Source organism: Phyllobates terribilis, unplaced genomic scaffold (assembly GCF_046119375.1).
Source record: "Phyllobates terribilis strain yellow unplaced genomic scaffold, ASM4611937v1 Scaffold_12__6_contigs__length_324123572, whole genome shotgun sequence".
Lineage (NCBI taxonomy): Eukaryota > Metazoa > Chordata > Amphibia > Anura > Dendrobatidae > Phyllobates > Phyllobates terribilis.
Genome location: NW_027362772.1, coordinates 264,895,549 through 264,913,648, shown reverse-complemented (window position 1 = coordinate 264,913,648; position 18,100 = coordinate 264,895,549). Strand labels below are relative to the sequence as shown.

The window sequence follows — 18,100 nt, the reverse complement described above, 5'->3', positions numbered from 1 at the left end:
ATAATCAATAGCTCCGTAATGCAGGATTTCTAGCTTACTGCAAACATATTCTTAGTGATTACATACACAAACACCAGAATGGCACAGGTAGTTATTGGTATACGAGCACTTCAAATGTCATTTCTAACAAAGCATATGATGTTAAGTGCAATACACTAGAGCTTAAAAATCAAAAGCTCCATATGTTCTAGCCAGGGGCCACCACTGGGCCCCCACATATATGTGGCATAGAAGACGGGCATAGTCGATTTGGTCATCTGCTCTTTCCAATGTTGACTTAATGTAATTTCTACATTAAAGGTTTATTTTAATCTTCGCAAATTCTCACCTATCCATGGGATAGCTAATCATTAGGAATCCCACAAAAAGAATTAGGAAAAACTCAATTTTTTTTTTTTAGAGTATCCTGGGTGAGTGCAAGTACGTGGTAGGCTTGCCGGCCACTCTCCATTGAGAAGAGGGGATGGGAGGTGAAGGGAAATGTATTAAGGGGCAGTCAGACGGCAGTATAATTTGGACCGAGATGGGAATGCAGCTCACACACCGCTAATACATGGACTACATGAACTAGCCGGCAGCTCTCCCTACTCGAGTGTGACAGCTGCATAGAAAGACATAAATCTGCCATAATTGGGTTGGGCGAGCCACCGGCCAGTCCGTGCATTAGCGGTGTGTGCGCTGCATTCAGCTAATGCATGGACTGGCCGGTGACTCTCCGGACCAGAGCATGACAGATTTATGTATTTCTATGCAGCTGTCACGCTCGGGTAGGGAGAGAAGCCGGCCAGTCTGGACACTGCGTTCCGATTTCGGTCTGCGTGCGCCCTAATACTAAGAATGCTATTGGTAGGGAAGGAAGGCGCCCCAAAACTCCTGAGATTGCCCTGTTCCTAGTAAATTCAGATTGTGCAGACACTACTGCACTCACGAGGCCCCCATATATATTAGATTGCTTTGGACAAATGATCTTTTGGCAAACAGCCATCTCTCTGGAGTTCTTCCATGCTCAGCAACGCTCGGCCAAGTGCTCCTGTGTTATCAATTGGAGCCAGGCCAAACTCTTCCAGCAGAGGATTGTCTCCTGGAGAACAAAGAATCGACTGCTGAAATACACCACCCAAGATCAGTTTCTCAGCCCGACATCATTTGTCAGGGGTGAGTCACACATTAGACTGCTGTTCGATCCAATTGATATCAGCAGGTTTGTCTGATTTAGCTTTAACATGCATGCAAAACCTGAAGTTAATATAGTCGGGTTGTCACGGAGTGACTAGGGACTGCGGACGCCTACTCAATCCTTCAAACTAGGGACACCCAAGTTTATCCAGGTCCCCCGGGTTACTCCTGAAGGTGGAGACGCCGGGTTCACGTATCTTGCTATACTCCTAAATCAACCCTTTTCTGTCCCCTAAACCAGCCATGGAGGTGGGAAGCCAAAGTGCATAAGTATACACTAATCAGACAAACAAGGAACACGGACAGGGATAAATGAAATAATCATACAAACTACACTCACCAAACAACAGTGTGGAACAAGGGAGTAATAGGAAGGAGAAACCAAATAGGAGAGGATGAGGATGTTCACAAAGACGAACTCCAAGCAACAATCTCCTGAACAAATCTCCAAAAACACCAACTCCAACCACACCTTCAACTCCTAACCAGGCAGTAAGAATTAACACTGGCAATTCCTAAGTGCCAGAGGCGAACATATACAGCAGAGGGGAGTGGCCAACACTGAACAGCTGAGACAATCCAGGTAGGAAAGCTCCAGATCAACTGAACAGATTAACCCTTGCACTGCTAGTAAGGAAAAAATTGCACTGTTTAATAAGATGGTGAAGTACTTCTAACCAGTGCAGGAGTTCGTGAAACCAGACACCACGGTCTTCTGGCCCCTCTGTCACGGTATCCCCGTGACACAGGTGCAATAGTATAGGTGGTGTATTTTAATGAACCCTCAGCCAATCATCAATTTGTTAAAATACATTTATTTCCTTTCTGTATCAGGACTTCCAGTTCTCCGCTGTCTGAGGTTCTCATATCCAGCCATCGCTGCAGAACACTTTACAACAGAGGGAATATAATTGGTTTTGAAAGCTGAATTTTGCTACGGTTGGAGTCGATTACTGCAGATTGCTCTGGCACGAGGTGACCTGATGGGATTGGACATATTGACAAACGCCAAATATAAAGTCACCGTCACCCCAGAACTGTATCCTGCCCGCTGTTTTCCAGGCTGCAAGTAATGGCTGTCTATTCGAGGAGTAGTTTATAAAAAACGTTCTGATTTTCACATGGTAGGAGGTAAATTCTCTAACTGTGTTTTATGTCAGGATAAATTTCTTTGTCATTGTTTAACCACAGTCCTGGTACAAAAGAACGTAATGTAAGAGTGCAGTATCTCCTTCACAGGCATCGTATGCTCGGTTCAAGTCTAATGATGTAGGCACATGGCAAAGTCTTCTGCTCCCGTGGGATCTGCATCATAGGCTTCTTTATCCTGCATGTGCCACCTTAAGGAGCCTACTTTATATACTGCATACCTCTGTAAGCTTTAAAATGGGATTTGCACTTTTTACAAAATATTTAGCTAAAATCTGCATCTGGTAATGAGTACGGCAGATGTTACGAGAACGAGTACAGTGCCACTTTACAAAGAGTTCTTGGTAAAATGACGATGCACGGTGGTTGCATTTATCAAAATGGCAAAATGTTAGTCAACTTCTAAATTAAAAAGGTTATTTGGTGAAAATGAGTTCTCACCTATCATGTAAATGATAGCTTGCTGATCGTGGGTGTCCCCACACAGGTCGGCAGATCGTTAACTTCTATCCTTGATGGAATGGAGCAGCAGAGTACGTGCTCGACCGCTGCTCCATCGATTACTTATAGGGCTGTGAAAAAACTGTGCTCCCCACCTAGAGAATAAATGGACTGGAGGTCTGGCATTAAATTTACTACACCACTGGAAGTAATGGCGCCCAAACGGGGATAAAGTTCCCGGTTCTGCCCATCAGTGCCCGTCCCAGGGGTTACACTCCCACCCACCTGTGTAAAATGACAAATTTATGACTGCAAATGCTCGTTTGGTTTTGTGCTCATACAATATCGACATTATCAGCAGCACATCACCTGTTTACACAGGACAATGTGCTGCCGATGACTATGATTTTAATGCTGGCATGAACAATTCAACCACCATGTGAATGAGTGTTTTGCTGATAATTGTCAAACGAGTGTTTGTTATTGGCTTGTTGAAATGGGCAATTATTCACAATGATTTTACTCTTCTTTACAAACTGATGTTCATGGTGCAAATGGTTATAAGAAACTATTTTGAAGTGAAGGGTGCTAAAAAAGTGAAAATACTTTGATAAATAAGGACAAGTGTATCTTTTCTCTCTAAATAAATGAACAGCTCACAGTGCTGAAATTAATCAAAGTAGTAGGGAAGAGTCGGACTGCTGTATAAAATGGACGTAGATCAGGATGAAAGACTAGGACTGGCTGCTGCTCTCCCAACCCAAGCGTGACAGTTTCATGTACTTCTATGCAGCGGTCATGCTCAGGTCTGGACAGCAGTCGGCCAGTCCAAGCATTGCGTTGCGAACCCCGTCCATGTTACTCTTGCCTTTCTCTTGCTAGCCAGCCTAGCACAATATCACTTTGTGGTGATACACATGACATAACGCAATGCTGGCTAATCAAAAGAAGAGCCATATAGGTAGTGGTTATCAGTAGTGATGGGCGGACCGGTGGAAGTTCTGGTACAATTCTGGTACCCTAACTGAACTTTATCAAAAGTTGGGGTCAGGTACCAGAACCCGAACTTCCACCGGAATCCAGCAGAATCTGAACCCCATTGAAAGTAATGGAGACTCAAACTTGTAAGAAAAAAACAAAACTCTCTTGCTCTGCCACCATGGACTTAGCCCGAACACTGTACTGGACTAGAGATGGACAGACCCATCGGGCGAACTACTGTATGGAGGACTACGTGGAGCCATTATACTGTATGGAGGACTATGTGGGGCCATTATTCTGTATGGAGGACTATGTGGGGCCCATTATACTGTATGGAGGACTATGTGGGGCCCATTATACTGTATGGAGGACTATGTGGGGCCCATTATACTGTATGGAGGACTATGTGGGGCCGTTATACTGTATGGAGCACTATGTGGGGCCCATTATTCTGTATAGAGGACTGTGTGGGGCCCATTATACTGTATGGAGGACTGTATGGGGCCATTATTCTGTATGGAGGACTGTGTGGGGCCATTATTCTGTATGGAGGACTGTTTGGGGCCCATTATACTGTATGGAGGAGTATGTGGAGCCATTATTCTGTATGGAGGAGTATGTGGAGCCATTATTCTGTATGGAGGGCTGTGTGGGGCCCATTATACTGTATGGAAGACTATGTGGGGCCATTATACTGTATGGGGGACTATGTGGGGCCATTATACTGTATGGAGGACTATGTGGAGCCATTACACTTTATGGAGGACAATGTGGGGCCATTATTCTGTAAGGAATGATAAGGAAATACTTCCTCAGTTGTAGACATGTGTTTAATTAATCTCAAGGTTGGCCAGCGACTTTGCAAAGTATTTAATTTTGGCCCTCTGTGTATTTGAGTTTGACATCCCTTGTCGACACATAACCGTATTGTATGCAGTTGCGAACACTGTGATTTTTCGATATAAGATCTGACCATTCATTAATGAACCACGAAGACCAGAACTAAAAAAAAAAAAAATATATCAAATGTTTTCTGCTTTTCGGCATGGTTGGTCTTGCAATGACATCTCAGGCGGAATGATTTTGCTTTTTCATAGAGGAACACTTGAACTCCAAGACCTCAAGTGCATTTGCAACTGGTCTCCGTCACTTGAACACAGAGCTCTTCCAAAACAAACCCTGGGTAAAATGGTCGGTACGTTGTGTCTTCTCATTGTCTACTCGGCAGTAATTACATTCCCGTACCTATCACGAGGCCTCCATGATAATGATACTTTTAGAGAAGAAAACAAGTCAACTAAAACAAAACACAAAAGTAGGGGTTTCCCTCCCACTCGGGCCGGGTAGACGAGACGCCCGAGCAGTATCCTAATGAATATTTAATGAAGGGGAAAACAGGAGAAAAAAAATTCCAGAAAGTGAATTTTTGTTCTTCATGTTTCTATAGAGGCGCTAAACATTTCTCTTTGATGACTCCGCTCCCTTATCCGCTGCCAATTTCTGTGAATAGAACCCCAAGCTTTCCCGACTGCATGTTTTGCTTTTCAAACAGTCTGATGACACCCAAGCCGTCCACCATGTATTATTTAAATATCTATGGGCACAATCCATTATTTTCTACACAAGAGAACATTAATATTTAATGAGGCCCACAAAAGGCAGCGACATCACAGGCAACAGGTCTTTCATTTTCTCTCCCTGGGCTCCCGTCCTTTAGAAAGAGCAAGAGCGCGTAATTATAGTTGGTATCTCTTCTCCACAAGTTTAGGTCCATGAATAAAATATCAACCTATTGTCATCCGTAATACCAAGGTGAACAGAGTGTACTGAGGCCATTGCGATTCACCAAGTGCTTCTTCTGATCACTTTATAGGGTGGCCTACAAAAGGCGATGTCCTACACTTGCCACGCCTATATCGTTTCTATCAATTTCCAAATGCAAATTGGATTTGTACTCTAGCGTCACCTATTGGAAGTAGCGATCCTAAAAGTCAATATCGACTCTTTAACGAGCCTTGTCATAAAAGCCAAACCGGAAACTCAATTTGTAGACAAGTGTTTCGGGGTACTGCCCCTCATCAGTGCAAAGTATGAGATCTGATTTGGCTAGGTGAGAGGCTAAGACTGGGATCTAAGGGGTAAGGTTCCTCCTTGTGGAGAGTAACAAGCCAGGTCTGACATGCCAGTATGAGGAGATTTATATGCTATCCATGCTCCTCTGGGAAATTAGATATGCAAATTGTCTCTTCACAGAGGATGAGAACTTGAACTCCAATGTCACCTATAGGAAGGAACGATCCTAAAAGTCAATATCGACCCTTTAACGAGCCTTGTCATATGATTTAGGATAAAAGCCAAACCAAAATCTCAATTTGCAGACACATGTTTCGGAGTATTGTCCCTCATCAGTGCAAAGTATGAGATCAGATTTGGTTAGGTGAGAGGCCAAGAGTGAGATTGAAGGAGTAAGGGTTAATCCTTGTGGACAGTGACAAGTCAAACCAGGTATGTCAGAGTAAGGAGACTTCTACACCATGCACTGCTCCTCTGAGAAATTAAATATGCAAATTGTCTCTTCAGAGAGGAAATGGATTTGAACTCTAGAGCCACCTATTGGAAGTAGCAATCCTACAAGTCAATATTGACCCTTTAACGAGCTTTGCAATATGATTTGCATATTTAATTTCCCAGAGAAGCATGCAAGGCATTTAAGTCTCCTCATACTGGCATGCCAGACCTGGCATGTCACTCTCCACAAGGAAAAACCTTACCCCTTAGATCCCCAAAAATTTCCATATAATGTTTCTCAATCAGTGAGGCATCCCCACAGTTGTAAGGAAAATGTTGGCAGAAATGCTTTACCTGCCTTAAAGGGCACAAAATTGACAAGCAAGGGGATTTAAAAATATATAAAATCAGGCATACTGATCGCTTTAACCCCCATAGTTTCAGAGCAGGCCACCTTAATGGTTTACATCAGGATGGGAAGTAATGATGTTCCACTATTTGGTAATCTGACTTCTGAGGATCGTGATTGGCTGCGGCCTGATAGCGAACTGCGCATCATCGGATGTGCCTCTATCACCTGACCGCTGCAGGAAAATCACAGGTCTTGCTGCTCAGATCTCTCAAGAACGGGAGATTATTGTCGGTGTAGAGCACTTGAGTGACCTCCCCAGGATTTGTGGGATTTCAGCTCGTGAGTATGCCACTTGGGCAGAGGCTTGACAACCCCATTGATACGACAATTTCAGGTTTAACAATAACACTGTCTCCTTTTGTGTTTGTAACATCATATTATACGCTGCCTTTGTTGGACCTAAAAAGCATTATTAAGCATGCAAATTAACGTGCTCTATGCCAAGAGATTAGGAAAACTCCGTTCTGCTCCCTCAATTAGAATGAACTGCTGCATCGCTCTGTGTTGACAGTTCTAGCTTGATCAGAGTGAGCATTGGTTGAAAATAATCCTTCTGCGTGCACACTGTGCAACAGCCAGCCCGCGCACTCACAAACTCCTCTTCTGTCTGCTGCAGCCGCTCGCTCCACCGGTTTATCCGGAATTGTAGCAAGTAAGCAGCTTCAGAGGAGGAGGATGGAGGATTCTTTTCATGCAAAGTTTGCTCTGGCCAAGCGAGTGCCATCAATAAACACAAATGGGAGGTGGCAGCTCCTTCTAATTGAGGGAGTGGAATGGGGCATGGAATCTCTTGGCCACGCCAATGTTGCCTTGGGCACCTTTTATTTGCATATCAAAATGCTTTTTATGCTTAACAAAGACATGGACTATAACTACTGGTGAGACCCAGGCTTCCCAATGTTCTGGCTAGTGAAGCCCCATTAGAAAAAGTTTAAAAAGTCTTGTTCTATGCAACTTTCGGTTACATTCACACAGAGTAAATACAGGTCAGAAAAAGCCGACACATTTAGCGCTTAGTTTAGTTACATTTAAAGGGACTCTGTCAACAGGATTTTGTTACCTCATCTGAGAGAAGAATAATGTAGGCAGAGAGACCCTGAATCCAACGAAGTATCACTTAGTTTACAGGATGCAGCCGTTCTGACGAAATCAGTTTTTAGATTCAATGTGAAGCAAAGCTGAGAAAGCTAACCCCGCCCACACCACAGCTAACCCCGCTCACACCAGGCTCTGTATATACAATAGCTATAGACCCTGAGCAGCTTATCACAGAAGGGGCAGAGTTGGACCAGGAGGCACTCTGCTCTGTCCCAGCAATGATAAACTCCTGGTGCTAAAACAATCATTGCAAGTAAACAAAACCTCAGAGCTTGATAAGGGAGGCATCGCTGAAATCTGTGTTTTAACCCCTACCTCATGTTGTCTTCAGATTACATAGCAAAAACCTGCAACCAGATTCCCTTTAATGCAACAGTAGCACTGATTCAAAAATGTACAAGTGGTCATCTACCCGTGGCCTTAAAGACTAGATTGTGCACTGAACATCTGACCACCTGTAAGCGGCGTTGCTCCTTAGGCCTCAATCAGACATCCATTATTGCTCTCGTAGGTGAGAAATGGACATCTAAATAAGGCCTTAAAGGGGTTATCCTGGAATTTGTTAGCTTTTTTCCCTATGGGGCTAAGCAGTTACTGGCAGGTAGTTGCTAACTGCCTACCTGTTCTACCCTGCGATGTTCTCTCCCAGCTCAGGCAGTGATTTTTCTAACGTCGATAAAACAGCTCTTTCTCTTCCGCACTGCTCGGTTGATTGGCGTCACTGTCGACACCATGCTAGTTGACAGCCAGCTCCCCGCAGCTAGGCAGCAGGGAGTCGCTTGTCAATCAGCATAACGTCAGTGGTGACACTCTGTTGACAGAGCAGAGTGGAAGAGAAGGAACTGCTCTGTAGATAGGAGAAGCAGGAGAATTACTGGCAGGAGGGGTCCGTGATCGCTCTGAGCCGGTAGAGATCGTAACAGCTCAGAATAAGCAGGTTACCAACTACCTCTGGATAAGTGCTTAGCCCCACAGGGAAAAAACAAAAGCAGCGTATAACCCCTTTAAGTTGCTTTAGTCTGGTCTTCAGAAACTTGAAAAAAATCATTATGCAGCCGGGAATAATCCCTCTGGACTACTAGTCAGTATTTTACCTTTTGGTGAGTAATACAGATAGATTTCATCTAACGGTGGAGAACCATGAGGGAAATGATAAATGGGATCTTACAGGAGGAAATAGATTAAATTCACCTTAAAGTTGATTGTGGTCATTAAGAAAACTCTTCACTAAATTGCAAATCCTTCAGCAGGCTTCCACTCAAGTGCACCCAAGAAATTGGCAGTAATTGTGTCCATGACATCCTTGACGATTATCTTCATCACACATGAGATGCGGTACACTTAATGAACACTTGAATTGGAGGGAAGGTTTAATCTACAACCGATGACAGCCATTTCAGTATATAGAGGTGTGTAAGCAGTAAGAGCTGATGTTGGAACATCTATAATAGTTGGAAGAGCCGGGTACCTTGATTGAAGACGTTATCCACTACTTGGACATCTCCTTGACATACTCCACGCTTTGCCCCGATAAAATAAAGTGCCGACCCGGTCCCCAGGGCTCCCATGACACGAGAGCTCAGTGCCCAATCAGCGCTGGGGTCACTGTCTCCGCCTCCTGTCGAATTGAATATGAAGAGGAAGTCAGAAATCAGCTGCAGCCCGGACTTCCTCTCCATGTTCAATTCGACAAAAGGCGGAGACAGTGATGCCACCGCTAATTGGGCACCAGGCTCACGTGTCACGGTAGCCCCGGGGACCGAGAGAGCCAACACCAAGGGAACGGCGCCTGCACAGGAGGAGAGTATAGGCTTTTTTTTATTTTAATCGGGCCAAACATTTACATCAAGAAGGGGTTGTCCTAGAAGTGGACAACCCCTTTAAGGCCATATTCATAAATTGTGCAAAATTTCCTCTGTAGATCTGGTGACAAATCTGCAACAAAACCTGCATGCTTGCGGACTGTATTGTGGATTTGGTTTTCCCATTACAAAGCATTGTTTTCTTGCATATTTTAAAGTGTATAATGAGCAACCAACCTGCAGCAAATACCGAACATCTGGAAAAAAGGGTCTAAATCCTCCTTATTATTAAATGTTTTTCATTTATATCTAAAGAAAAAAAAAACAGAACTTGTGTACAAGAGCTGTGATGTACAATTAGATGAGTAGCGTAACTAAACTGAACATTACCCGATCAGCAGAGATGTTCATGCATTCGACTTAAAGAAGTTGCCCAGTAGTTTAGATTACCCCCAATGTATCCCCCCAGGGCCCCTAAGACTTTTTGTAAATACCTTCCGTTGCAGATACTGCCTGTGAGTGGCGCTATCGGTGGCCGCTCACAGGCATCACGTGACCCCCCCGCTGACGTCACGACAAGTGAGGCGTGACATCAGTGATGCGGTCCATGCGGTGGCTGCTGGGTTGTGGGCGGGGTTACCCTCCGCGTCACACCCAGCATCCACCGCGCGCTTTCCCAATGAATGGGGAGAGGCAGAGCGCGCGGTGGATGCTGGGTGTGATGCGGGGGGGTAACCCCGCTCAGAGCCTGGCATCCACCGTGGAACCAGGAAGACAAAGACCCCCGGCTGCTGCCAGCACTTGTCGTGACATCAGCGGATGTCAGAGCCGGCTGCAGCCGGGGGTCACGTGATGCCTGTGAGCGGCCACCGATCGCACCGCTCACAGGCAGTATCTGCAACGGAAGGTGTTTACAAAAATACTTAGGGACCCTGGGGGGATACATGGGGGGGGGGGGGGTAATGTAAAGTTTTGGACAACCCCTTTAATTCACACATCAGTAATTTTAATCAGTATTTCATCAGTATTCCTATGCCAAAGCCAGGAGTGTCTCCAATCCACAGACCAATCTATCAATTATAATTTTTCTCAGCAAGTTCCACTCCTGGTTTCGGGTTACAAACACTGATGCAAAAATACTAACGTGTGAATGAGGTCTTAAGAGCCAATGACTCTGGAACTATAATCGTCAGGTTACAACTGCTCAATATTTTATATCTTGCTATAGAGATAGCTCCTGCAATCTCACCTCAACAATTTAGGGGATCACAACAATTGAGTCAACTTAAGGCTTTTTTTGATAAAATCTGCTGCGTGTGCTAATTGTTCACCTTAGCTGGCTGCGCTGCAAATACTGATACAAAACTACTATAGCTCCTGCTCCGGACAATTCTTTCTATCTTTCAATCCCTTCTGCTAATGCTAGAGACAGTAGATGAAAGGGAGAGGGGGTTTTACATGGCAAATTAGAATGTGGAGAGTGGGGAAAGCATTTATTAATCTCAGGGAATGCAGAGAAAACAGACAGTAGATAGGAAGGAAAGTACATAAAGAGAAAATCACAACAGAAATGAACTGTGCTGACACATGGCTGCTAGTATTCTGGAAACACAAACCTCACATCCAGCATGTAATACTGAGTGGAATAATTAACTAGGAAACTAAGGGCAGGCTGCAAACAGAAAATATTATGGGGATGCAGGATGTTGGACCCCTATTGATTTTATAAGGATCATCTGTCTGGTATCACAAAGCTGGAAAACTTCTGCCACCTACATGAAAACACAGGATTTTAGGTGGCTGCAATGACTTTTCTAAACATATAACCCTGCAATTCTAGTAGATGGAGCTATCTTACTATAGAAATAGATAAATCTTATAATGTCTATAAATTCAAGACCCTGATTCCAGTAACATGTCACTTGTTTCCCTGAGTACTGCAGTTGGAATACAATTACAGTTTTCTCTGCTGTAGATCTAGCAGTTCTCTGAATGCGGAGCTCAGTATAACCCCGCCCACACCACTGATTGGCAGCTGTCCATGCACACTGTGCATAGGCAGAAAGCTGCCAATCAGTGGTGGGGACGGGGTTATACTGAGCTCATGAATATGGAGGACTACCTGAAAGCAGGTTTACTAGTCTTCTAGAGATAATCTCCTGCTGATAAAACAATGATTTTATCAAAACTTAAGCAAGCAGCCCAGTAAGTGATACATCACTGGAATCAGGATTTTTGTTTCTATATTATTCTGCTCTCAATTTAGGTGGTGAAAACCTTGCAACAGATATCCTTTAATCCCTTCCCGACAGATTTGATTTGCACCAAAGTCAATCTATGCGAATCTAATTTTCCGGCCGATGTCAACCAAATCAGATTTGAGCAGATTTCCTCACCTCTATTCACATGGTACGTATTCTACTCACAAATTTTACTGATATTCCTACTTTAGGGTATACTGATTGATAGATACATAATCCCCAATAAGATACATATTTTCATGTGTCCATAGCTGTGTGTAGTTTTACATTGGATTCTTAGCTGTATTGTTGATTGAAGTTGAGCTAGTAAAAAATACAATCTTGCCTTTTGTTCAGATTTGTGAATGATTCTTTTCTTTCCCATTTATCATATCGCCAAATTTCACTGCTTGTTAGAAGTCATTTTCTTTACCAATTCAATGGTCAAGTTCAGTTTAACGCTACCAGTGCACAAAGCAAAACAGTCAAAGGATAGTGATTGTGACGGACAAACTGTGAGGCAGGGTAGTCAGGAGGTCCGAGGTCAGATAACTGGAGGGTTCGTAGTACAGAGGGGTAAGTCAAAGGCGTGGTCAGGTAACAGTCCGGAGTCAAAAGACAGAAGGGTATGTCAAGACAAAGGAGTAAAACAAACGAATAGTCAGAGGCCAAGTCCGGGGTCAGATACCTGAAGTCAGAGGGCGTCAACAGCAGGAGGACACGACAAATCCAAAATCTGGCAACAAGGTCTGAGGACAGGGCTAAGCAAACTCGCCTAACTTAAGGAAAGCTACAACTGACAATGACTACTAACAGTTAGCCAGCTAAATACCTTGCAAATGATTAAGGATGGGGAACGCCCGCAGACTAGACCAGATTGAGCAATAGGCCTGTCAATCAAAATGCTGACAACCCAGCGCGCCTCAGCAACACATTGGATGACTGGACTGTCACTCACACAACAGTCCAGCACACCATAGGGCGGCTGAGCGGTCACTCACAGCGTCCCTCAGCCACAGTCAATGCTGAAACCGTGACAGTAAACATTATTTGCAGAATGAAGGTGAGCAAAGATGAGTCAACATTTAATGCTACTGCACGAAACTGATGGAAAAGTAAAAGAATGAGCATGGGAGACGCAGGGTGACAACCCATTACTTACCAGCACTGAGCCGCCTGTGCTCTACAGAAAGCAGGTGAAGAAGAAGAGAAGAAAAAGATGTTAGTCATAGAACACACCGTGATAGAAGAACACATACATCACTTCTCAGATCCGTGAGCCAGCGACAGATTGCACCATATCATTTCTGTATATGATGCCCAAAGTAATCAGTGGAGTATTGAAAAATTAGATCTTGGCTGTCACTTTCCAGCAGGTATCCAATGGTCAACGCAGAGAGGGTAATTGCTTCTACTTATCCATATTTTAATAGTGGTTTTTCATTATTCTCATTCGCTACTAGATGATGACTATGGTCTCTAATGCAAATTTGCGTAAAAAATTGAGTAACTCCAAAAGACTTTAAATGGATAATTGCAATAAAGTCACTGTACACAACTTACATTAATTGGAAATGTCACTTTTTAGCAAATAATCTTGTAAAGCAAAGAAAACTTGCAACTTATTACTTGTTGAACTACATGTAACAGCTGCTCTTGCTGCACTATAAGGCTATGTGCACACTGACTGTTTTGAGACTATCTTCAAAACCTCTTCAGGAAACACTCCTTGTTTGTGGAGTTTTTCGAAAAAGTTTGAAAGAGTTTTGGAAAAGTTTTTTTTTATTTTTTTTTATTTCCTGAAGTGGTTTTGCAGCTTTTTGATTGGACTGTGCTTAGTTTAGAGCAGATTGCATCACTTCAAAGTAGTAACATGCCAATTTTTTTAGTATTTTTTATTTTCGCCAATCAGGCATACATCAAAACCTGAAGTGGAAAAAAAGCTTAAAAACTGAACATATGAACGTTAAAGTGATTTTTTTAAGCGATTTTCAGGCACTTTTTTATTTCAACCTGCTCCAATTAACTCCTCAAAAAACGTCATACCCTAAAGAATAAAAAACCCTGATATTCAGGATGGTTACAGAATGATAAGTAAAAGCAGATCTCATATCCTGTTATACCGACCTAAAAGAACAAATGGAAACTTATGAATGTAAAACCAAAAAACTTCAAAAGTCCCTGCTGAGATTCCTTGGACACCTCTTCACTTGTTCTTACTGCCATTTCACTAAATGACTCAAAATCCTATTTCGAAGCATTTTCTGATCATATGTTTTATTGTTGTGTAACTGTATCCTTCCTTCCTGATTCTGTTCTGCCAAATAAAAGCTTTCTACTTGCGTGAGGTATGTGGGGAAAGCAGCCACATTGATGCTTCCAACAAATACAAGGGTCCAGGTTTAATACTATGTGACTATTCAATCCTACTGCTCGGGGTCACACTGCTTCGCCCACCTTCCTCTCCTTAATGAGTCCTGAATAAGGGTCAAATTAGGACAAATACATCTACTTTCAAGATACTATAATTCTGATAAAATCTACTGCCTGTGAAAATCTGAAATTGGACCTATACAGATGATAACTTATTGATTAGGGGAAGGGGGGTCTGACCGCTGGACAAGCACTGAATGGCAAAACAGGGAACTTTATCCCCACAGAAAAGAGCAGCAGCTCTCTTTCTCTCTCTCTCCCTCTCTTTCTTTCTTACTCTTTTTCTTTCTTTCCCTCCCTCTCGTTCTCTTTCTCCCTTTCCCTCTTTCTCTCCCTCCCTCTCATTCTCTCTCTTTCCCGCTCTCTTTTTCCCTCTTTCTCTCCCTCCATCCTTCTCTTTTTCTCTCCCTCCATCCTTCTCTTTTTTTCGTTCTCCCATTCTCTCTCTCTCTCTTATTCTCTCTTACTCTTTTTCCCTTCTTTCTCTCTCTCTCTCTGTCTCTTTCTTTCTCTTTCTCTCTCTCTTACTCTTTCTTTCTCCCTTTTCCTCTTTCTCTCTCTTTCTTTCCCTTTGTTTCTCTGTCTCTTTCTCTCGCTCCCTCTTGCTCTCTTTCTTTCCTTTTCTTTCTCTCTTTCTTTCCTTTTCTTTCTCTCTGTCTCTTTCTCGCTCTTTCCCTTTCTTTTTCTCTCTCCCTTTCAGTCTTTCTTTCTCTCTCCCTTAGTCTCTTTCTTTTTCTTTCTCTCTCTCTCGGTTTGGAGTTTAGCACCAGATGCTAACTGTCCAGTACAAACTCCAAACTTTTCAGTTCAGGTTCCCTCATCTCTAGCCCGGAGCTTATACATTAGTATAAGGTTTACATTGTATGAGATATGACAAAACAAAAGTGACTGTCCTTCTATAAAGGCTCCAATTAAAGAGACCTAGTTCCTAATATTGTCGATATTATGAGAACCTGAACCTGAGGTCACACTAACTGCACACGATGATGAGCCTATGTCCTCACACATGAAGCAAACACGACGAGCTCATTCATATTCTCATGTTTACAGAATCCCACTGGTTTCAAAGCCGAATATGTTGAAAGCGCAAACCAATATCCCATAGGAAAAGGATGATGTACTCGCCAAAGAACACAACTCCCCAGATGCTGACACTTCTATTAGGTTTGTTTGGAAGTTTAAATGAATGAAATAGTTTTACAAGTAAACTAAACAAGACTTCAGGGCAGCGTAGACCTGGCTACTGGAAACAAATGACCTAAAACCCGGACCACTTTGATGATGTTTGCTACAACATACAAAAAAAGATTCCGTATTAAAACAAATACATAAATGTTACAATTTTGTAAAACTAAAAAAAAATTTTTTTTAGTAAATGAACAAGATTTTTTTTGTTGCTCATTCTTTCATAGCCATTGTAGGGAAATAAGTGTCAGACTCATAAGGGGTCAATGGCAAAAATGGCCCCCAATTTTATTTTTCATACAATAAGCTGTAGGAAACTAGCAGTAAACTATAGAATTAAAAATCCATCCTTTCTGAAGAACAGAGAGGATTTTTAATAAGAAGCAATTTGTAAAGTTACAAGCACTTTGCAATGTTACCCAGTTATGTTGATGAGACAACCTCTTTAAAAGACCCTCATCAAGTAGAGGATACGAAAGAAAGTTTCTCCCTCCGTACTTTACAGACAGCGAATTGTTTGAAATGGAAACTTGTATTGGTGTTTCGCCAAAGATTACAAAATTAAGGGGGCACATAGGTGGGAAACTCCTATCAATGCCCCTTGTAATTAAAAAAAGATTGTACAAAGCGGACAACCCCTGAAAGGAGAGCTTCATATTGTTTTCTTGCATACCACTTTAGGTTGGCTGCGTAGACACAATTGTAACCACTAATTAAGAGGGTCTTACAGATATAATATGTTAAAGGGTTATTCCCACAATCGCATTATTTTTCACAAAGCGCAATGCATAATTATTGTTAATACACAGATTAAGCCCAGTATAAAGTTACTGTCTTGTACCTTTGTCTTTTTTCATCTCTATCTGAACTTCTTTGCATTGAGCTATACATATCTGAATATGCAGTCCTATTCTTCACTGCTAAAACTACACTTCTCAGCAGCACCCTGCTTCTCCTCAGTGCTGCAGACCACTCCCTAATTCCCTTTCCTGTGTGCTCCTGACAAGCCCCACTTCTCTGAGTTGATGACTCAAATCTGTGCTAATGAATGGGTCGGCTCTACCATGCTATGATCTGCTCCATCCACCAGATATTTCACATACTATCAAGCTAATCGAATATTCTTCTGAGCAGTGTATAACCCTGTACACAACCCTGCCAGACCGATTTTATCTTCTTTCTTTTTACATCATTGTTCTGATAGTTGGATTCCAACAGAGCTCAACTGTCTTACACATTGCTCTGAGCGCATAAGGAAGCTTTTAATAACTAGGCAGTGCAGAGGTGAAACACTAGCGGTGCTGAGTTGTGTTTGATGCCTGCAGCAGACAGATCAGTGATGTGAAACTGGAAATGCTGATCTGTTGATGCATATGGCAGATGCTTATTTTCTGCCATAAGCATCACCAGAGCATATGCTGCATTTGGAGTTTCATATCACAGATTTGTCTTCTGCAGGCATCAAAAACAGCTCAGCCTTACTTGTCTCAGACGTGCGTCGTGCCTTACTATTACATGCTCCATTGTGCAGGACAGTTGAGTTCTGCTGGAAATCACCTATTATAGCAATGCTGTAAAACCACACAGGCAGCTATACTGATGTAGCTGAAGGAAGATGATGAAATCATCCAGGCAGAGTATTGTCCATGAACAGATTGTGCACAAGCAAAAAGTGTATTCTAAAGGTAACATGCACCATTAGTGCTGGAGGCACAGCAGAAGCCTGTTGAGAGAGATTACACGGTGCATGATTGACCAGGAGCACAACAGATCCAATGGTATTCAGAGGGTAATTAGAGCCTTTGAGACTAGAGGGGCATTTTTGTGCATGATATGTGCAAAACAGGGCAGATTTAAAAAGGAGTTATATCGGCAGCACCGAATATGTACATTATTATAAGACAACATTTGGGAATAACCCTTTAAATGGGTCTGTCTAGCAGTATTGTAGATGGGAGACATGGTATTTCCAGCATTTCTTTATAGCAACAAAGAGTGAAATAGATTTCTGTTTTAAGATGGAAGATAGAACAAGGTGGATTGGACCATTTTCTTAAAAAAAGTATACACTATTTATCCATTTTTGTAACAAATTATAATTGGTTATCATAAGTTTTGTAATCAGGAATTATTCCTAAACTTTTTACAAACTATATAAAAAGAATAAGTAGTGAACACTGACTATATTAATTCTAATGTCAATAGCCAATGTCCTCGGCTTTCATGGAATTGCGGTTTTCATGGCGGCAATCACTCACTGGCAATTAATGTCCACATTTTAAAGAGTATCATAGCAACTGGGCCTTTCATGTAGTGAATTTGCACTCACTCGGGAGGCTTACCATTGGACGTTACCGCATAAAGCCACAGACAATGGCAGCCTCCTAAAAGATGCATTGCACAGAATAATTCCATTAACCTTAAAAAGTAGCAGAAATGGGAGAAAGGAGCGGAGAAGAGAGATATCAAGTGTGATGTGCGCAGCAGGAGTCTGGGAATTCACCCACTTGCTTTATCCAAGCTTCTTGGCGATTACCATATTTCCTTAAACTGTCCATGATTTCTTCCCAGATGACTTGATTTCATTTTTCACTTGGTTGAAGTCAAATAGTGTAATTAGCATAGTAAGCATGGATGGATTATCTTCAAACTTCTCCTCCCCACCTGTGAGGTCC

General features: G+C 42.5%; 1 protein-coding gene across 8 annotated transcripts in view; it reads right to left on the bottom strand.

The window, feature by feature from the left end:
- Window positions 1-18,100, bottom strand: part of AGRN (agrin) — a 568,214-nt gene that overhangs the window by 412,214 nt on the left and 137,900 nt on the right. For 5 of the 8 annotated variants that reach the window (XM_073656959.1, XM_073656964.1, XM_073656966.1 and 2 more), the window contains exon 3: window positions 12,970-12,990. The exons of the other annotated variants lie outside the window; for them this stretch is intronic. In XM_073656959.1, the coding sequence (XP_073513060.1) occupies window positions 12,970-12,990 (21 nt within the window). The remainder of the gene's footprint in view (window positions 1-12,969; window positions 12,991-18,100) is intronic. 8 annotated transcript variants of the gene reach the window in all.